General features: G+C 54.9%; 3 protein-coding genes across 10 annotated transcripts; 1 reads left to right on the plus strand and 2 right to left on the minus strand.

The window, feature by feature from the left end:
• The first annotated feature begins 2570 nt into the window (after window positions 1–2570).
• Window positions 2571–8588, plus strand: B4GALT3 (beta-1,4-galactosyltransferase 3). 3 transcript variants are annotated; one of them, XM_060198120.1, is made up of 9 exons: window positions 2576–2684; window positions 2977–3245; window positions 3538–3611; window positions 3943–4217; window positions 4939–5174; window positions 6429–6619; window positions 6728–6850; window positions 7724–7828; window positions 7927–8588. In XM_060198120.1, exons 4-9 carry the CDS (start codon window positions 3956–3958, stop codon window positions 8198–8200), a joined length of 1191 nt encoding a protein of 396 aa, XP_060054103.1. In that variant the 5' UTR covers window positions 2576–2684; window positions 2977–3245; window positions 3538–3611; window positions 3943–3955; the 3' UTR covers window positions 8201–8588. The 3 variants fall into 3 exon arrangements, with proteins under 3 accessions (XP_016049935.2, XP_060054103.1, XP_060054104.1); XM_060198121.1 differs by having other exon boundaries at window positions 2596–2684; window positions 3116–3245; XM_016194449.2 differs by lacking the exon at window positions 2977–3245 and having other exon boundaries at window positions 2571–2684.
• Window positions 8589–8665: 77 nt separating this feature from the next.
• Window positions 8666–12802, minus strand: PPOX (protoporphyrinogen oxidase). 4 transcript variants are annotated; one of them, XM_007537413.3, is made up of 12 exons: window positions 12482–12801; window positions 12257–12391; window positions 12047–12162; window positions 11780–11912; window positions 11128–11272; window positions 10858–11048; window positions 9742–9802; window positions 9532–9650; window positions 9341–9451; window positions 9098–9247; window positions 8964–9006; window positions 8666–8879 (listed from the first exon to the last, which is right to left on the minus strand). In XM_007537413.3, the coding sequence occupies exons 1-12, from the start codon at window positions 12566–12568 to the stop codon at window positions 8737–8739; spliced, it is 1434 nt and encodes a 477-aa protein (XP_007537475.1). In that variant the 5' UTR covers window positions 12569–12801; the 3' UTR covers window positions 8666–8736. The 4 variants fall into 4 exon arrangements, with proteins under 4 accessions (XP_007537475.1, XP_060054100.1, XP_060054101.1 ...); XM_060198117.1 differs by lacking the exon at window positions 11780–11912 and having other exon boundaries at window positions 11128–11186; window positions 12482–12802; XM_060198118.1 differs by lacking the exons at window positions 11780–11912; window positions 12482–12801 and having other exon boundaries at window positions 11958–12162; window positions 12257–12385.
• A 798-nt stretch (window positions 12803–13600) lies between these two features.
• Window positions 13601–20168, minus strand: USP21 (ubiquitin specific peptidase 21). Of its 3 annotated transcripts, XM_060198122.1 has the most exons (13): window positions 20014–20168; window positions 18571–19190; window positions 17769–17828; window positions 17568–17688; window positions 17287–17398; window positions 16942–17097; window positions 16173–16237; window positions 15901–16004; window positions 15660–15746; window positions 14627–14707; window positions 14320–14425; window positions 14106–14220; window positions 13601–13978 (listed from the first exon to the last, which is right to left on the minus strand). In XM_060198122.1, the coding sequence occupies exons 2-13, from the start codon at window positions 19168–19170 to the stop codon at window positions 13888–13890; spliced, it is 1698 nt and encodes a 565-aa protein (XP_060054105.1). In that variant the 5' UTR covers window positions 19171–19190; window positions 20014–20168; the 3' UTR covers window positions 13601–13887. The 3 variants fall into 3 exon arrangements, 2 of the variants coding, with proteins under 2 accessions (XP_060054105.1, XP_060054106.1); XM_060198123.1 differs by lacking the exon at window positions 14627–14707 and having other exon boundaries at window positions 14320–14435; window positions 15660–15742; XR_009551617.1 differs by lacking the exon at window positions 14627–14707 and having other exon boundaries at window positions 13956–13978; window positions 14320–14435.
• Window positions 20169–20860: the final 692 nt, after the last annotated feature.

The raw sequence follows: 20860 nt of genomic DNA on the forward strand, positions 1-20860 counted from the left end.
GCAGCCAGGGATTGAACTCAGGACCTCATGCTTGAGAGTCTAGTGCCTTAGCCACTGCGCCACTTCCTGAACCACTGCCCTAATTAAAAAATATATATATTATTATTTATTTTCGCTTTTGTTGCCCTGTTGTTTTGTTGTTGTAGTTTTTGTTGTTGGACAGGACAGAGAGAAATCGAGAGATGAGAGGAAGACAGAGAACTGGAGAGAAAGCCAGACACCTGCAGACCTGCTTCACCGCCTGTGAAGCGACTTCCCCTGCAGGTGGGGAGCCGGGGGCTTGAACCGGGATCTTTATGCGGGTCCTTGTACTTTGCGCCATGTGCGCTTAACCAGCTGTGCTACCGCCCGACTCCCTGCCTTAGAAATTTTAATAGCAAACAAGAAATTGAGGGGGGAGGTAAAGAGGAGAGACATCTGCAGCACTGTTCATGAAGCCCCCCCCCCATAGGTGGGGACTGGGGACTTGAACCTGGGTCCTTACACGTGGTACATGAGTACCAGTAAAAAAAAAATTAGGGGCCGGGGGGTGGTACACCTGGTGAGTGCACGTTACAATGTGCAAGGACCCATGTTCAAGTCCCTGGTCCCTGCCTGCAGGGGGGAAAGCTTTACAAGTAGTGAAGTAGTGCTGCAGGTGTCTCTCTCTCTCCTTCTTTATCTCTCTCTCCTTCTTGTTTTCTGGTTGTCTCTATGCAATAAAAACAAATTAAGATAATAAAAAAATTTAAAAAATTTTTTAGAGATCTATAGAGGAGACTTTAGACAGTCTGATTAAGGAGTCTTTGTCAATACCCCTGTACAAATGAATGCACATTAAAGATCTAACTCATCTGAGAAATAACAGATATAATGACTGTGAACACTGTTGTTCACAGAACTCCATCAGACAGGATTTTCTTACTATCTAGTTGTGAAATTCAGTATCTGCTGCACTGAAGGGTTGAACCAACCACAGATGGGAAGAATATACTATGCAGCATGGCCATGTCCTGACACGTACAGGCCTTTAACCAATGTCAATCATCTGTGGGCATTACAATACAATAACTATTTACAGGACATTTACATTCTGTCGGGGTTATGAGTAATACGGAGCTGACTTCAAGTACAGAGAAGTTTTGCTTCAGTTACATGCAAATACTAGGCCATTTTACATATGGAGCTTCCTGGATTTGTGGGTGATATCTTGGAACCAACTCCCTGAAACAACGGGATATGGCTGTAACTCCATAGAAACAGTCTTTTAATTTTTTACTTAGATAGAGACAGAGAGGTGGGGGTGGTGGTGGTAATGGTGGTAGTCAAAGGATGAAAGAGACCACAGCCCCAAAGCTTCCTTCAATGTGGTGGGTGCCAGGCTTCAATTTGGGTCATGCACATGGCAAAGTAGTACACTATCCAAGTGAGCTATTTTGCAGGCCCTGTAAAACAGTATAAAGTCTCAGAAGGAAGTGCTACAGACAAGCCTTCAGGATTCCCATCAGCCATCACTTCTGAGAAGCTTTACTAGAACCTCCAGATGTGAATGAGGTGCAGCTGTTCTGTTATACCTTACACACCAATTTACAAAACACACACACACACACACACACACACTACAAAGGGAGATGCTGCTCCCTCGGAGTGAACAGCTGCTTTTGGAACACATCTGCTAAGAAGACCTGGGGAAGCCACCTTGTTCACAGAACTCCATCAGATAGGATTTTATCATCAGTTGGTTACCTGTTTATAGAGTTGTAAAATTCAGAATCTGCTGTTCTGAAGGACTGAACCAACCACAGGTGGGAAGAATATACTATACAGCATGGCCATGTCTGTTCTAACACGTACAGACCTTTAACCCGTGTCAATCATCCATAGGTAATATAATACAACAACTATTTACAGAACATTTACATTCTGTCTGGGTTATGAGTAATACAGAGCTGACTTCAAGTATAGCTAGATGCATGCTGGAGGGGGAGGGGTTCACTCCTTGTCCTTAAACTTCTGGGGAAACCCATTTTCTTGGGAAAGCAGCACTCTTGACGGCGCACCAAAGTTTGCTTGTTTTAGTAATGGTTTCTATTTCAAGGCCGGCAGGTCCCGGCGGGAATTAAAAAAAAACCAAAAACATCCGGGCTGGGCTGAGCTATGCATCTAGAGCAAGAAGCACCCTGACACAAAGTAATACAAAGTTGCAGGGACGCCGCCCACCAGCCGCAGTCCAGGGGCCGCGAGTGCTGTCCACGGGTTAGACGACCTGACCGCGGTTGCCAAGCACTTCTAAGAGCTGGGAGGCGTAGACCTCTCAGCGCTCCGCATCCTGGTAGCTCCAGTGCAGACCCGCCCTGGAAGGTGATGCTCCGGTCATCACAAGGCGTTTCCAAAAAGTCTCTGGTTTAAAATGCGAATGCTCCAATCCGAAAGCTACTACGAGTGCGGAGCTCCGTCCCCTGGAGGCTGCTGCCTAGGCCCCACCGCCCTACGCGAAGGCGCCCCCAAACCCGGCGACTCCAATTCAGGCCCCGCCCCATGAAGTGGAGCCCTCCCCCCCGGTCCCAAACTGGGGCTCCGCCCCGGACACGCCCCCAGGTGGCTCCAGCTCAGGCTCCGCCCCCACGGCGCCCGCTTCCAAGATGGCTGCAGCGATGCCTGCCGGGTGGTATGGGTGGCGGTGACAACAGGAAGCTGGAGACCAGGTCCGTGAGCTGATCTAGAGGAAAGAGAAGCCCACCGGGGATGGGGGCTCGGGCGGTCGGGGAGCGAGAAGTCCGGGAGGGGGGTTTGGAGAGGGATTCGCGCAGCGCTGAGGTGCTGTCCCAGGTGGAGTGTGCACCGAGCCTCACTTTGCAAGGGAGGGCAGACACCGGAGGGGGGTGGGTGGGAGGTCGGGAGCTCCCCCCAAAAAAAGAGCAGGCGGCGGGCTCTGCAGAGTGCGGGTCAAGCCCCTCCAGGTGTGCCGGCTCAGGAGATCCCCCGATCTCCGCCCAGCCTCCCGCGCCGCTGTCACCCGCCAAAGCCGCCACCCAGTCCCACCCCGCGGGGACCAGGTGGGGAGAGGTGGAGGGCGCCGCCCGGGCCGCCCGGCCGCGGAGACCCAGGTGGTGACGCTCCTGCACCTAAGGAGCAGCCCCGGGGCACGTGAAGAGCGCGAGGAGCCGCTTCCCGCCCGCCGCCCCCTTGGAGGCCGCCTGCTGCGCCCGTCCGGCCCGGCTGGAGAAAAGTCTCCTCTAGCTGCCCTGTCCCTGCTCCCTGAACTGGTCTGTCCTGTTGGAGTGGGGAAGGAATTCTGGACGGCTGGAACCTGACAAGGGGGGTGGGCAGGGGTCTCCCGCTCCAACCCCTCCTTTCCCACCACTTAACCTTACTCGAGTTGGGAAAATACACAAAAAACAACGGGCCTCACCCGTATCCGCTCCACTCTGCACTTCCACGGCTGGCTGGCCATCCCTGACTGCGTTAGTTTCAGCTGGTCCCAGGATTGCTGGGGAGGGGGAGGAGGCTTGAATGGAACCTCTCTCTGTTCCCCCTGGGGGACACTTCCAATTTTAGATGATGCCTCACATCTCTGCCTCACCGGGACCCCCTGGCACCCCATGATCTGCAAGAGGACAGCCTGAACCTCAGTGAGTGCCTCTCCCCCTTCCCCTGTCACATTGGAGGAGCTGTTCTCTAGAGCTCCAACCATGTGATGCTTGGGGGGGGGGGTAGTGGAGAGTAGGTGGCAGAATTGGTTTGGGGAGGAGCGAAACCTTGACTGGAAGTGGCAGGTGGCTGGGCTGGGGTGGGGGGGGGGTCACACTTGTTTCTTTTTTCTTGCCTGCCAGGCACTTGTGCCCTCCTCTCTCCCCATGTAGCTTTGTCTCTCTTCCCCAGTCCTCTACTTTCTCATCTTCCCTCTGTGGGGGTCTCCCTTCCTGCTTACCCTCAGCACCCCCACACCTTCTCCCTCTGCAGCCCTGTACCCAGGATGCTGCGACGGCTGTTGGAGCGGCCCTGCACCCTGGCCCTACTCGTGGGTTCCCAGCTGGCGGTCATGATGTACCTGTCCCTGGGGGGCTTCCGGAGCCTCAGCGCCCTGTTTGGCAGGGATCCGGGCCCAACGTTTGACTACTCTCACCCCCACGATGTCTACAGCAATCTCAGTCACCTGTCTGGGATCCCCATTGCCCCGGGGGGTCCCCCAGCTCTTCAGGGCCTGCCCTACTGTCCAGAACGGTCCCCTCTGCTAGGTGAGTGTGGGGTGAAAAGAAGAGGGGGAGACCTGGGGTGGGGGGAGGGAGCCAGGGCAGCCCAGAAGGCAGGGGTGGGACTTCATGGCAGGGGGGAGGGGTCATGTAACCGGTAGGTGGGCTGAGCCCCAGCTAAGTGGAAACAAAATTTCAGAGTTTCTGGATGGGGCTCTTGGGTTGCACCTCAACTTCCTACTGATTGGCTACTTGGGGCTCTTCCTGCCTCAGGCTAGGAACAGCTTTGTCACTAAGCCTGGTTTAGTTAGTTGCAAGTCTTATTTTTATTTGATAGAACAGAAAGAAATGAGGGGGCAGGCAGAGAGGGAAAGAGAAAAAGAGATACTTATAGTCAGCTTCACTGCTTTGGACTTGACCTTGCACATGGCAATGTGTGTGCTCAACCAGATGCGCCATTGCCTGGCACCAGCTATAGTTCTAAGTCCTTTTGACCTGCCCACCCCCTAACTGGCTTCTAGAACCCTGAGGGGCAAAGGAACCCTAATATAAGGTCAGACAGCATAAAGACCCTGCTTCTCTGGGCTTTACAGAGTTGTCCCAACCACAGAGTGCTCAAGGTGTGTGACATTTCTGAAGATGCTGGGTGATTAAGGGGGTGGGAGGGCACCAAGCCCCAGAAGTAGAATGCTGGGAAGAGGGGTTTCTGGCAGTCCTTTGTCGTCTTGCCCCTCACCACCCTGACCCTGCGGTTCCCTCCCAACAGTGGGTCCTGTGTCCGTGTCCTTTAGCCCTGTGCCATCCCTGGCTGAGATTGTAGAGCGGAATCCCCGGGTGGAAGCTGGGGGCCGGTACCGCCCCCCAGGCTGTGAGCCCCGTTCCCGTACTGCAGTCATTGTGCCCCACCGTGCCCGGGAGCACCACCTGCGCCTGCTGCTCTACCATCTGCACCCCTTTCTGCAGCGCCAGCAGCTGGCCTACGGCATCTATGTCATCCACCAGGTATCACTGTGTGTGCAAGGACCCAGGTTCAAGCTCCTGGTTTCCACCTGTAGGGGAGAAGCTTCACAAGTGGTGAAGCAGTACTTCAGGTCTCTCTCCCTTTCTACCTCTCTTTCCCCTCTCAATTTCTCTCTTATTCCACCCCCCAGAAAAAAAAAATTGGTCACTGAGAGTAGGGGATTCTTCATGCAGGTTCCTGAGCCCCAGCTATAACCCAGGTGGCAGTAATAATAATATGGGGAGTCAGACAGTAGTACAGCAGGTTAAGCCATGTGGCGCAAAGTGCAAGGACCATTGTAAGGTTTGAGCCCCCGGCTCCCCACCTGCAGGGGAATCACTTCATAGGCGGTGAAACAGGTCTGCAGGTGTCTATCTTTCTCTCTCCCTCTCTGTCTTCCCCTTCCCTCTCCCATTTTTCTCTGGCCTATCCAACGATGATGACAACAATAACTACCTACAAGGGCAACAAAAGGGAATAAATAAATATTTAAATAATAATATGGCCAGGGGTAGATAGCATAATGGTTATGCAAAGAGACTCTCATGCCTGAGGCTCCAAAGCCCCAGGTTCAATCCCTCGCACCACTATAAACCAGAGTTGAGCATTGCCCTGGTAAAAAATATAATAATAATAATAAAGATAAAATTTAAAAAAGAACATCAGGCAGGGGATTGTGGGGAGCTGCTTATGGCCCCTCATTCCATGATGATTCCCTAATCAAGGGGCTTATTCAGATTTGGGCTTCAGTGCTCCTGCTTCCTGCCATTATTTATTTATTTTTTTAAAGATTTTTTTTTTATATTTATTTCCTTTTTGTTGCCCTTGTTTTTATTGTTGTAGTTGTTATTGTTATTGATGTCATCATTGTTGGATAGAACATAAGAGAAATGGAGAGAGTAGAACACAGAGGGGGAGAGAAAGACCCCTGCAGACCTGCTTCACCACCTGTGAAGTGACTTCCATGCAGGTAGGGAGCCAGGGGCCTGGAACTGGGATCCTCACGCTGGTCCTTGTGCTTAACCCAGTGCGCTACCACCCGACTCCCCATTTTTTACGTTTAGTGACTTCCCACCCATTTTTTACTTTTAGCAAGACTGTAACCCCTAAAATGAAGTAGAGAGCAGGATCTGACATACCATATTGTAATGGTTGCCAGACAGAGCTCTTGCAGCAGCAAACTTGAGTGAAGACATTGGTGGAGTGTCTGTCCTGTCACTTTACTTGCCCCATATCCTGCTTTCTGCTTCCCCCAGGCCGGAAATGGGACCTTTAACCGGGCCAAGTTGCTGAACGTTGGGGTGCGTGAGGCCCTGCGTGATGAGGAATGGGACTGCCTTTTCCTACATGATGTGGACCTCTTGCCTGAGAATGACCACAACTTGTATGTGTGTGATCCCCGGGGGCCTCGACACGTGGCGGTTGCCATGAACAAGTTTGGATACAGGTAGAAGTGGCCAAGGGTGTTCATGGGGAATATGTGGTTTTGGGGTCTACAGGGGAGAATATCTCCCCCAGAAGACTTGGGAAGATTCAAGGCATGCTGTCTCCCCAGCCTCCCGTACCCCCAGTACTTTGGAGGAGTCTCCGCACTCACACCTGATCAATACCTGAAGATGAATGGCTTCCCCAACGAGTACTGGGGCTGGGGTGGAGAGGATGACGACATTGCCACCAGGTCAGCCTCCCTATCATCTCCCCCACCTGAGATCACCCTGGCCCGGCCCCATAGTTCATCTAGCTCAAGTCAGGCTATGTATCCCCCTTTCCCCTTCAGCCCCCCTCCACCTGGATGTCCCATTCCCAGGAGGAGAATCAACAGACTATCACAAACTAAGATTCCTGAACTAGAAAGGCCTTCTTCTGTAGGGGTGTCACACCCAGCCCTCTTGCTATAGGTCTGCTGAGCCCAAGACCCCTTTGTAACAGCCTGCCCCTGGGCTGACGCCAGCTCATCTTCAGCCTGAGAAACAGTTTGACCTTCAGCCTCCTGTGACCCACTTTCCTATCTGCAGAGTGAACATCTGTGCTAGGACTCATTGCTGCCCCCCTTCCCTGTTGTGTTCTCTGAGGTGACATCTTGGAAATCTTGTCCCATTTGTGCACAGCCATATCCTCTCAGGCCATTGCACGGCATGCCAGAGTGGGGTGGTTTCTTTGCCCTGCAAAGCTGCCGGGGGGCATGGTGCCTGCACAACTAATTTATTAGTGGCCAGTTTTCCTTTTTTCTTTCTTTTAATAGAATAATAATAAAAATTTTTTTTATTGGGGGATTAATGTTTTACAGTAGACAGTAAATACAGTAGTTTGTACATGCATAACATTTCTCAGTTTGTCACATAACAACACAACCCCCACTAGGTCCTCTGTCATCCTTTTCCATGGTCTGTATCGCCCCCCCCCCAAAATCTTTTACACCAAGAATAACAGAAATTGAGAAAAGAGGGAGAGACACACATCTGTAGCCCTGCTTCACTGCTCATGAAGCTTGTATCGTGTACTTTATTGGGTGCACCTCTCAGCCTCCCTCCATCACTACTTTTCTCTACAGGGTGCGCCTGGCTGGGATGAAGATCTCCCGGCCCCCCACATCTGTGGGTCACTACAAGATGGTGAAGCATCGGGGAGACAAGGGCAATGAGGAGAACCCCCACAGGTAGGGAGGGAGGGTTGCATCCTGACCAGAACACTCCCACCAGGGCCCCAGGCACTGGGCTGTGACTTTCAGGCTCAGCCTTCCTCTCTGAAATGTAGGTTTGACCTCCTGATACGGACTCAGAACTCCTGGACACAGGATGGCATGAACTCACTGACCTACCGCCTGCTGGCCCGAGAGCTGGGCCCACTCTACACGAACATCACAGCAGACATAGGGAGGGACCCACGTGGGCCTCGGACTCCCACTGGGCCCCGGTATCCGCCTGGGTCCTCCCAGGCCTTCCGGCAAGAGATGTTGCAGCGTCGGCCCCCTGCCCGGCCTGGGCCACTCCCGGCTGCCAACCACACAGCCCCCCGTGGCCCACTGTAATCATGAATTGACTCCTCTGAGGGCTGGTTCTCCTGCCCGGACTCTGGGGGGCCTCCCCTCACTGCTGGACTGGAGCTGGGCTCCTCTCCCTCTGGAGGGCCCTCTCTCCTTTGAGAGTCCCCTGCCAGGATCTGACTGTGAATCCTTGAATCATGATTTTTAAGTGCTGACTCCTAGGGGCTCCCTGCTCCTGGGACAGGACCAGGGCTGGACCCCGAGTGACAAGAGACCCAGCGCCCCCTCCCCTCACCCTGGCCCTGTGACTATTTATTCTATTTATGGTCCCCAGGAAGCCTCTCCTGGGATATGCTGGAGCACCCCCCCTTCTCAGCTGGGCTTGGGGGAGGCTGGGATTTTGATATATTTTCTAATAAAGGACTACGTCTCACCTCTGCCCTCCAATTTCCACATCCCAGGTGGCTTCCACCCTTCCTTCCACTCCACCAACCTGTCCACACAGGAGAGAACAGACTAAGCCAAGCACTTTATTTGCTGGGTTGGAGGGTCCCTGCTGCAGGACAGTGCAGTGGGGGTAGTCAGCTGTTGGGGTCTGCACCCAGGACATGAATTGCTGCCTGGCGCCCACTTTCTATACAATCATTCACCGCGACTCCCTCATAGGAGGCTCCTGCCAGAGTCAGGGGCAGCTTCTGAGCAGCCAGGAAGCGGGTGACCATCTCTGGGAAGATAGAACAGAAGGCAGGTTATGGCTGGGGAAAGTCTGGACCCCTCAGCCCTTGCCCCAGCAGCAGCCCCCACTTACCCAGCTTCTGCCAGTGCCCAAGCGTATACTGGGGGATGCAGTTCTGCAGAGAGAATCAGGGACATGAGAATGAGTGTTACTTATGTGGCCCCCACAGCCTCTGTGGGATACCAAAGAGGGTTCACTCCGTTCACCTGGTGCAGGTGGACCAGGCAGCGGCTTGGTGGCTCCTTAAGTCCTAACTGTGTGGCCGCAGCTTCCTGGGCCAGCTGTCCCAACACCTCCTGTGATAAGACTTGACCTCCTGCTTCCAGTGCATGTAACCAGGAGCCTCCCAGCATCACCTAGTAATGGAACATGACCCTGACCAGCCTGGCCCCACCACCCTGGGGGAGCCCCTCTTCCAGCCCATCCCTCAAATCAAGCTGCCTCCTCACAGTCACTCGGAGGCCAGGGGGACTCCCATCCTGCTCAGGGAAGGCCACTGAGTCATAGACAATCCCCAGGACACCTGGATCTTCAGAGGATGGCACCAGATGCCCAAATCCCTGGAGGAAAAAAGGGAAGGTAGGGTCAGGATGGGTGGATTCCAGTGATCCTGCCCCCACCCCCCCATCACCAGCCTCACCTGGACAGGCAGCTGAGCACCCTGGTACTGCAGGTTTACCACAGCCACCGACACAGCAGTGATGGTGGCCAGTGTGCTGGCCAAGGGAGCAGCCTTGAGGGGGAGCAGCTGGCTGAGCACTGTAGGACAGAGACTGTTATCCCTCCAGCCAGACCTCCATGGGGATCTGCTTGACTAACTTGGGTTGGGGGGAGGACAGGACCCCAGTACCTGGCGCAGGGACAGCACTGATGACATGGTTGGCCTCCAAGCTGCTGTCCCCTAGAGACACCTGAGAGGGTGGGGACACCCAAGACATTGGGGATTTGGCCTCAGTTTCCCAGGCACCCATGCAGAGGACAGACCTGGATGAAGAGGTTGAGTGACTGCAGTCACAAAAGCCACCTCCCAACATGTCACCAAAATGGGGCAGAGTGAGGCAGGTGTGGGTGGTCCTGCCCCTTTCTAAGAATTCCTTCTCCCTGAAGACCTAGGTCAAAGCTGCTACATCCATAAACAACTCTCACACCCAGGGTCAGGCCAGCAAAATAGCTCACTTGGTTAATGAGCTGCTTTGCCACATTCAAGACACAGGTTTGAGCCCAGCACTCACTGCATGGGAGGAAATTTAGGTGCTGTGGTCTCTTTTAGTCTCCCCCTACCCCACCCCTCTGTCTCTATTTAAAACAAACAAACAAAAACAAGGTTGTGGACCAAGAGGTGGCACAGTGGACAAGGCATTGAACTTTAAAACATGAGGCCTTTGATAAAATTAATAAATAAGCAAATTAAATAAAGCATGGGATCTTTAGTTCAATCTCTAGCATCCAACATGCCTGAGTGATGCTCTGGCTTATGGTGGTGTAGGCGATTGAACCTGGGACTTTGGAGCATCAGGCATGGCTGTGTAACCATTATATGCTATATATCCCCACCTCAACAATACTTTTTTTCAAACAATAAAATAAGACCCAAGGTTGCCCAGACCTAAATAACTTCTGGGGCAGGAAAACAAGGAAGGACTCTGACCCTGCCAGGCCTGGCCAGTGAAAACATTAGGCAAAGACCTTCAAAAAGTCAGCATAACTGGCGTAAGGATCCTGGTTTGAGCCCCTGGCTCCCCACCTGCAGGGAAGTCACTTCACAAGTAGTGAAGCAGGTCTGCAGATGTCTTTCTCTCCCCCTCTCTGTCTTCCCCTCCTCTTTCCATTTCTATCTGTCCTATCCAACAACAACAACAACATCAATAACCACAACAATGTTAAACAACAAGGACAGCAAAAAAGGGGGAAAAAAAAGCTTAAAAGAAAATCAGCATAATGGGAGATGTTCTGGGGGTACTCCTACCTTCCAGAATCCTCCTGCCTCGAGGGTGAGACTGCAGGCTGGCTGGCCCCTGAGAATTGTGACCCCCTTGCTTGTCAGATAGGCATCCAGGGCCTGGGGTAGTGTCTCCAGTCCTCCTCGGAGTGACCACTGGCTCCAGCGCTCTGCCCGGGCCTTCTGAATGAGAGCTGAGTCTGGCTGTGGACGCTTCCCTGGAGAGTAGAGTTATTCAATACCTTGGGGGGTTTCAGTCCTTTCATCTTCCAGCCATGGCACTGATCCTCCCCTCACCTGCTCCCAGCAGCAGCCCCAGTAGAACAGAACGATGGCTTTGCTCAGCTTGGAAAAGACTGGGGAAACAAGACCGGATGCTGAGCTCCTGGCTGTTGCCTGCAAACACTCCTCGGCAGAGACTGTCCATGGCCAGGGATGCCACCTTTAGGGGGATAATGAGACTGAGAAACCCCCATTTCCACTTATTGAGGGAATGGTGAGTAGGGCAGGAGCCAGGGTACAGTTTCTCTCTCTCCCTCTTTTTGCCTCCAATGTTATTGCTGGGACTGGGTGCTGGCAGTACAAATCCACTACTCCTGGCAGTCATTTATTCCTTCTTTTTTCTTTTAATTGGATAGGACAGAGAGAAGTCGATAGGGGAGGGAGAAATAGGGAGACAGACACCTGCAGACATGCTTCCGCTCCTGAAGCTTTCCCCCATGCAGGTGGGACCTCAAACCCAGATTCTTGCAATTCATATTATGTGCCCTTAAGCAGGTGCCTCACAACCCGGGGCCCCAGGGAACAGTTTATCTATGGTAGGGATAGGAAGGCACTCCACATGAAGTTCTGAAGAGCCCCCAGACACAGGTGACCCATCAAGTGGGGCGAGGAAAACCCTGCAGTTGGTTGTGGAGGGGAGGAACTTGGGGCTTCTAAGCAATGTCACCTCTGGTCCAAGGCGCCGCAGGGCAAAACTGTGAACAGTCTCATCAGGATCTTTGCTGCGGGGTGCTGTCAACTCCCGAAGCCCAGCCCAAAGTAGAGGCTTGGAAAAGGGAGGTGAAGGGCGGAGAAGGCCCCTGCAGGAGGAGGGCCCAGTGAGGAGAGGGTTTTGTTTTGCCCACCTGCCCCGGGTCCACAACATCTATTCTTTTTCTCCCTGGCAGGAGGTGAGGAGAGGGAAGGCTGGTGTGAGAGGTGGTGGTGGTGCTACCTGAGGCCCGAGGGCAGTGCGTGCAGAGAGCCATCCACGTACAAAAATCGGTTCCGGGCTGCGGGGTGGTGTCCCGGGACCGGCAGCACCTCTGACTCCAGGCCGAGCTCAGACACCTGTTCCGATCAAGGGAAGGAGTGAGCCCCGCAGTGCAGCCCTCGCCTGCCCGCCCCGCCCCACTCCCTCCCAGACCCCAGCCCAGGCTCGCACCAGGAGCAGGGTCCGGGCTCCCAGCTCTCCCGCCGGCCGGATCCCTCGAGGGCCCAGTTCAAAGACTGCGCCGTCGGGCCCTCGCACAGAGTGGATCCAGCCTCCCAGACGCTCACTGGCCTCCACCAGCACCACCTGTGGAACGAGGAGAACGCTGAGCTGCATGCAGCCCGGGCCACCGCGGGGGGGGGGGGGGGGAGAGGGGACTGCGGCCGCCCGGCTCACCTTGGGGGGCCGCGCCCCCCGGGTCAGGTGGAAGCAGGCGGCCAGGCCGCTGATGCCCCCGCCCAGCACGACCACGGGGCGGCCCATGGCACCACTGCCTGCTGGGTCCGGAATGGAATTGACTGCCTCCCGGAGGGGGGTGGGTCAGAACACTGTGGGATAACAGACGGCGGGTCGCAGGCCTCGCCCCGCAGCGGTCGCGAGATAAGACCCACCCCCACTATCGCGGAGCTCAGGCTCCCGCGGCGCCGGGGCGGGTTCAGGGAACAAGGGCCGTGTTCAGGGCGTCAGGCCCCACATTTTACAGGTCCGTGGTTCAGCTCCGCCCCCAGGCTTTTCGGCCCCTCGGGCGCACCGTCCACTGGGTCTTTTCGACACGCCCCCCCATCTGTCCCGTTCCTGATTGGTAAACTCTGGAAAACCCCGGATCCCAATCACCAGTAAGAACGGCGAACGGGCTGAGGGCGGGGCGATCTGGAAGCGTTCGCGGAGCCCGGAAACTGCGGGCTGAGGCGGCAGTGGGTCCCGGGAGGTGGCGCAGCGGGGACACCCCACAGCCCGGCCACCCGTGGGGAGGCTACATAAACAGCGTTGTGCTGTTAGCAACAGCGTGGCCTGCGGGAGCGGGGCGGCCCGGCAACGCTCTGTGTTTGCCCACAGGGGTCCCGGGGCCTCCCCTGGGGCGGCCTGCACCTGCCCTCCGGCCTGCTCACCCCATCTGCTGGGGGAGGGGCAGTGGGGTGGGGATGGCTCAACCTCACCGGGTGTCCATCCCTTAGCACTAATACAGATGGACCCCAGCACCATCATGAGGTAGAATTGAGCAGAGGTCTAATAAAATTTTTAAAAAAGAAAAGAATGTACATGAATAAATAAAATATAAGCAGGAGGGCCAAGCAGTGGCACACCTGGAAGAGCACACATCTTACCATGCTCAAGGACCTAGGTTTAAGCCCTGGGTTCCCACCTGAGGGGGAAAAGCTTCTCAGGCAGGGCTCTAGGTTGTCCCTCTTGTGTCTCTCCTGTATCCCCCTCACCTTCAATTTTTCTGTCTATCCACTATAAATAGATATGTATATTTGGGCATAAAGTAAAAAAATAAAATACAAACGAAGTCGCTATGTTTTCTTAATAAATTTATTCACAAAAAAAAAGTGAGGTTGCTGAGGGGTGGGGGTCTGTACATGGGTAGGGGATGTGGTGGGCGGGGGGGGGGGCTCTGTACATGGGTCTTGGAGACTTCCAGGGTGAAGGGTGCTTTCCAATAAAAAAAATAATGGGTGCTACAACCACCCCCTCCCACCTCCCCGATTAAAAAGACACAAAAATAGACGTCTCTGAGGTAAACTGGGAGCTTGGGACTTGAAGACAGAGATGGTATCGCAGGTGCCAGCCGGGCAGGAATGTCACAGGCTGCGTGGGGGCTCCTGCGTTAGTTGGTAGAACAGCACATAGCCCTCGCTGGATGCCACCTGGTTTTCACTGATGGGGGACACACTGGGGACAAGTGGGAGCCTTGTGGTCATGGTTATGACCACCCCTCATCCTCCCACATGACTCCCCTCCTCAGAGGTAGCCCGTTTCCAACCCTCTCCTAGGGCCACAGGTTGAAGGAAGTTCTCACCGGGAGTCATTGTAGACATGCCAGCCAGTCTGGCAGCGGCACAGGGCCGTGTAGTGGCCATAATGGACGCTGCCTGAGTGGTTGCACAGGGCGTAGAGCTGGTACACAGGACTTCCTGGGGAGGGGGGCCAGTCATGGTGGGGTCATCTCCCGTGCACCACTTATCCCCCACTTCCAGGCACTCCTAGGACTCTTTCCCAGAAGACTCACTCACCCACTTTGTCACTGGCAAAGTCCCCAAGGCTCAGTCGCTGCAAGGGAAAGTCCACACCTACTGAACTTTTCTTGATAGAGCCTCGGGAGGCAGAGAACCGATTGAGATCTGAGCTTCTGTTAAGGAAGGTGAGGGGCCTGGGGGTCGTTGTGGTGGGATGTCTCAGGTCTTGATCACTATCCACTCCCCTCTCCCAACCCACCTAGGGGGCATGAGGGAAGGCCTGGAGTAATAGGCTTTTCCTGGAGTTCCTGAATGCACCACGGAGAAAGGAGTGGATGTGAGGAATCAGCATGACAGTAAGGATATGGAGCACGAGGATTCGGGGAAATCTTTGTACAGTCAGCTTTTTGGTACTTCTTGTTTTCTGCCGACACCGGTCACACACCTGAAGTGTCAGGAGATGTTAGGTCCCTGTGTCCCTCCCTTCCATTATTTCCCTTCCCTGATCCCTCTCATTCACAACTTCTGTGCCCTCTGAACCACTTCCCTTTGTCCTAGGAGAATGAGGACTTAGCTGCAACTCCAACACTAAACCAGATACATGGAACTGAGTGGTCTTGTACCTGGTAGAGTGTACACATTACCATTCGTGAAGACCTGGTCAAACACCTGGTCCCCACCTGCAGGGAGCAAGCTTCATAAATCATGAAGCAGGTCTGCCAGTATCTCACTTTCCCTACCTCTCTCCCTCTATATAATAGATAAATAGGGAGTCAGGTGGTAGCACAGTAGGTTAAGCGCACATAGTGCGAAGCGCAAGGGCCGGCTTAAGGATCCTGGTTTGAGCCCCCGGCTCCCCACCTGCAGGGGAGTCGCTTCACAGGCGGTGAAGCAGGTCTGCAGGTGTCTTTCTCTCCTCTCCATTTCTCTCTGTCCTATCTAATGATGACATCAATAACAACAACAATAACTACAACAAAAACAAAAAAAGGGCAACAAAACGAAAAATAAATACATATAACAAATTTAAAAAATTAAATAAATAAATAAATAAGTAAAATAATTAATAGGGCTAGGGAGATAACATAATGGCTATATAAAAAGATGTCCATGCCTGAAGTTCCAAAGTGCCAGGTTCAACCCCCAGCACCACAAACCAGAGATGAGCAGTGCTCTGGTAATATCAATCAAAATAATAACAGTAATAATAATGATAATAATAGCAACAGCAGCCAACAGGAATGGTGGAGTAGCTGCGTATGCATCAAGGCCCAGTGGTAACCCTGGCTGCAAACAAAACCAGATACACAAACTATTTCCCAGGCTAACGTATCATGCAGCCCTCCCCCGCCCAACCCCAGCCTCCCCTACTGTATCCCATATGCACCCTCACATACTGGGGCATTCTCCGACTCAAGCTCCTCTTCCTTGGTGAAAAGGTTGAAACAGTCCCGGAGTGACACCTTGCCCCCAGCAAATCCTTTCTGGGGGTAGGGGGTAAAGAGGAGAGGCAAGTGGGAATGAAGGGTCAGCAGGTTCAGAACTCTCTCTCCCAACCCTCCAATCAACCCAAGCTTCAGCTCTTCTCCCCAAATTTCCCTCCCAGGTCCCCACACCAGAAAGCTTCTGGAGCCCCACCTTGGGGATGGGCAGGGACAGGTCACAGAAAACTTCAAAGGTTGTGGAGCGATATCCACAGGCCTGGCACTTGAGACAACTTTTCAGCTGGCCCACAAAGAGGTCTAGGCAGAAGCAAAGAGATGTCATGGGGGTGTTTCTTCCTGCCCTTTCAATGTCCCACCAAGCCCTCCACACCCTGACCAAGGCATCCCATCCAGCCTTGAGCCCACATCCCTTGACAGCACCCAAGTTTTCTCCCTACATCCACCCTGCTTGGCGTCACTCCGTACCCACAATCTTGCTGTCCTCTCGCTCCAGGTAACGCTTCCACATCAGGTTGGCACGGTCATCATCGCTGCAGCAGTGGGGATGCCCGTGAGACAGCAGGGACACTGGGCACCCCACCACCACTGAAATGACTACCCTGGAACCCACCCATGTCCCAATGCCCTTCTCATAATGTCAATGAGGGATGTTTAAGAGGGCTTCCTGGGGAAGTCAAGGCCAGTGGACTCAAACAGAGCAGGCTGACTCTATGCCTCTTTGGAAATTTGCATCCACACCTTTGTCAATATAATAACACCCTCCTTCCCCTGCCCCTCCCTCCCACTTCAGCATACAGCTCTCTCTGCCTTCATCTGCACCTTCAATCTTTTTTATTTTATTTTTATTTATTTATTTATTTTTAATATTTATTTTATTTATTTATTCCCTTTTGTTGCCCTTGTTGTTTTATTGTTGTAGCTATTATTGTTGTTGTCGTTGTTGGATGCACCTTCAATCTTGACCCTCCAAATGGCTATATTGGCTAGGCTGTCTCCCTGGTCCCTACAACCTTAGTGTTTTCTTTTAGATATTGGGGGGGGGCATAAACTCTGAAGCTTTCTCCAATGCAGTGGGGGCGGGGTTTGAATCAGTATTGTACATGGCAAAGCAGCGCACTATAAAAATGAGATGTTCAGCCAATCCCAGGCTCAGTCTTCTCAGTCTCATTCTGTGCAGAATGAATGCTGCACAGAAACACTGGGTAGGAAACATGGGTCAGGGGGCACCTCTCACCTTAAGTCTGGTTCTTCTAGCATCACTCCTCCACGGCGGGCTGCAGAGGAGGCTGCATTGCTGGCCAGGATTGGGGGAGCTCGGCGGCCTCGACGGTTGATTTCAAGGTGCAGCCGCTCCATAAGGAGCTTCAAGAACTCTTGGGCATCTTGCTGGCTACAGCCAGAAAAGAATATGGATAATGGAGCCCCATCATGAGTCACCAAGACCTTCCCTTCCCCTACTGCCTGGATGAAAAACATCTGTTTATGTGTTTTTTTCCCTTCTTTTTTTGGGGAAGGGATGCCTGACTTACTTCCCCACAGTATGGCCAGAGAGAATAACCGCATCCTCCTGCTCACCAACCTGTATCCGGAGAAGGAGGGCACGTATTTCTGGAAGACAGCTCGGAACCGAGTAGGATTCACAGCTTCGCAAGAGTCAGGGTGCCACAGGGCACCGATCACATCAGCAAAGGCTAGTAGAGTGGAAGGGGATGAGGGTTAGTGGCCAGGGGCTGGACCACAGAAAGCCATTCCTGGCACCAGGTAAGCCAGACATGACATTAGCCGGATTTTGGGGTTCAGGCTGCCAATGGGGGTGTGAAGAGGGCGTGAGAGGCAGAGGCAGGCGGGAGGTCACCCCACCTTCAGTGAGCTCCTGGGCACGGCCTCCTCCAGGCACCTCCTGCCGGAAGTCCCTCCGCAAACAGAAGTCCCGCAGTGGCCGGGTGCTGCTCAGGCACTGCAGCATGGCGTTTAGGAAGCACTGCGAGGGGAGCAGTGGAGACAGTGAGGAATGCCCCCCCCCGGACACCAGCTCCCCAGTCTCAGGAGTTGGGTGCTCACCGTGTTCCCCAGGTTCCGGAGGCCAACATGACCAGAGCCCAGCAGCAGCGTGTGATGAGCCTGCAAGGTCAGATTGTGATCAGTAGCCTCCCACATTACCCCCCACCCTTTACACCAGTCTTAACCCTCCTTCCATTTCAGGGTATGGTGTGTGTGTGGGGGGCAGTCTCCCTACCTCTCTGGCCAAGAGCAGCAAGCCCATCACAGCTGAGTGCACCACCGACTCGGCCAAACCCCACCTGCTCCTCTGCCTGGCCAGCCGGCGCTGCAACTCCTGGGGCAGCTCCCCCAGCACAGGCATGGTGGCCCAGCTGCTCCCTATGCCCACCTTGCTGCCCCCCAGGCCCCCCCCTCCGGCCCCCGTGGCCCCTGCCTGCACTCTTGCCTGCTGGCTCTGACTGCAGCCAGCCCAGCGCAGCTGGCTCTGGAAATGGGCAACCACTGGTGCTTGGCCACTTGGTACCCGCCCATCTTTGGCTCCAGAGATTAATTAGGCCCAAGAAGCATCCCACAAGAGAAGGTGCAGCAGGGCACATGAGGGCCTGGGGAGCTGAGGAAGAATTTCAAGTGGCTGGGGTCATTCTCCAGGGGACTGAAATGGCATAGCAGGTGGAGAGATTCAGGCAACTCATAAAAAGGGCTGCAGGGGCTTGTGGGGACTGAGAAGGGAGAGAAAGGCCATTACTGCTGTAATGAGAGGGGAGGAGAGAACCTGGGGCAAAGGGGGAGAGGCGACCGACCATAGGCTGGTGAGAGAACTGGTGGCATGAAGGGACAACCAGGTGCACTGGCCAGTCCTTACCATCTTGTCATCAGAGTAGAAAGGCTCAGAGGACCGGGCAGAAATCACGTGGAAGGGGCCTTGGGAAGCTGGGGGCTCCGTTCGTATGCTGAGCAGAGTGGGGGGGCCAGGGAAGCCCCCCAGGCGGCGGAGGGAGGTGCTCCGTCTCAGAGTAGGGGGCTCCGGCCGGAGTGCCAAACGGCTCAGGGCAGCGCCCAGCTCCCCAGTGCTGCGGTGCCCACCCAGGGCAATGCCCATGGGCCGCAGGTCCCCACTGCTCACAGACTTGGAGCGGGTGAGGTTGGTCCGGGATGGGAGTGGCACAGCCACAGTCAAAGGTGGGGAGCTGGGCAGTGGGACACCATGATCAGCCCGTAGAGGGCCCCTGGGGCGAGAGCTCGAGGCCCGGCCCCGGCCCAGCTCCAGTTTCTTGAGCCGCTCCTCAGGGGGACCTGGCCGGGGAGGCAGGGGTCGCAACATGAGGTTTGGCCCAGGGACAGGGGCTCGCCGTTCCTTGCTTCGGGCCCGGGGGGCAAATGGTAGCTTGGATCCCAGGCGGGGCTGGACATTAATAGGTGGCTCCCGGGCCCGGCCCAGGCGGTGCTCAGAGGCCTGGGGCATTGTGGACACCAGGGCTGGACCTGGCAGGAGAAGACGGGAGCAGATATGAGTTCTAGAGATTACTAGGCTGCCAGATTAGTTTCTAGAAGCCATGGGGCAGGGCAGGAACTATTTTTTGTCTGATCCTTGCATTCCTGGCACCTAGTGTAGTGCCAGGCACCAATTAGATGCTTTCTATCTACTGAATGAATGAATGAACGAACGAATGGCAGCTGCTTTGATGCTATATTCCTCAAGCCCTTTCTGTAGCACATAGCTTTACTGAAGAGCCAACGAGAATCTCTTACCCCCATTGCCTTTATAATCAACACATTGCCAACAAAGACCCCCATATTGGGTTGTGCCTTGGGTGGCTTAGGACAGACATTTGGACGAATGAGGTGTGCATGAAAAGATGACAAGGTGTGGATGAAAGGGTGCCAGTCCAGGAGTCAGAGGTCCACTCTCAGACCTCTACCCTCTGGGCTGCAAACGAAGCTGATTGTAAGGGTGGTTTGTGAGTCCCTCCCTCCCCTACCCCCGGGCGCCCACGAGGTGCCGGGGCTCCCAAGCAGTTGCAGGGAGGAAGGACTAGGCACCCCGACCTGGCACCTCTCCCCCCTCCCCCCCCCCGCAGGGCTTCAGCCGGGTCCGCCCCCCTCGAGGGCAGAAAGGCCGCGGTCGTTGATTGGCTGCAGGGTCCAGCGCCCTATTCCCCGCGGCCCGCAGATGTCGTCCCTCCAGCCCAACTCTCTCGGGCCCTTTGGGGTCCCCGGCGCCCCCGCTTTGCTGGCAGGCGTTCTCTCTGGGCTGCAGCGGATTCCCTCGTCCCCCCACCCTCCTCCATCATGCCCGGCTCCATACCTGTCCTCTAGCAAGGCGGCGGGAGAGGTCAGCTGGGACCAAACCCCCGCTCAGGCCCACCCCTTCCGGGCCCCGTGCAGCCCCCGCGCGGGCCCGGCTGCAGCTCCAGCCGCAGCTGTCGCCGGGAACTCTCCCGCCGCAGGGGCCGCCGCCATCTTTTTTTGGTCCCGCCCGGCCACTGGCCAGAGGCTTCACCGACTCCCACTGAGCCTGCGCACCCACGGGCGTCATACGCCTACTTACTCCCTCTGCGCCTGCGTGTACCCGCCCCCTACGTCCGACCGCTGGCTCCATGGAAACGCGGCCAACTTCAGCCCTGTGGCTGGGCCCTACCCAGAGCTGCTTCCTGGAGCTCAGATTCCAGGTGTTCCAAGCATGGCCCACACGGTTGTGGGTGTGACCATCGACGTGCAGCTCCTGGGCTCTTAGTCCAAGTCCTTGCCACAGATATTAGAGAAATACCCAGGCACAGGGAGGGGCGTGCGGCACCAGAGAGCCAAGGGATGCTGGCTCCCAAGAACACTGCTCAGCACCTTGCAGGTTAAAGTAGAGGCTCTCCACACAATGGAGGACAATAGGCCCAGCTCAGACCCAGGGAAGCAGTCCCAAGTTGCAAACCAGGGCATCCTTCATACCCCGTGACCCCCCCCCCCCCCAACAACAAATCAGCTTGGTGGAGGTGAATGTGCCTTTGGATATGTCTGCTAAACCACTGTTGGCACTCACCAGTAAGAACCACGGACCAGAGAGTTGGGTGGTAGCGCAGCAGGTTAAGCGCACGTGGTGCCAAGCGCAAGGACCAGCATAAAGATCCAGGTTCAAGCCCCCAGCTCCCCACCTGCAGGGG

Source organism: Erinaceus europaeus, chromosome 9 (genome assembly GCF_950295315.1).
Source record: "Erinaceus europaeus chromosome 9, mEriEur2.1, whole genome shotgun sequence".
NCBI classification, from domain to species: Eukaryota; Metazoa; Chordata; class Mammalia; order Eulipotyphla; family Erinaceidae; genus Erinaceus; species Erinaceus europaeus.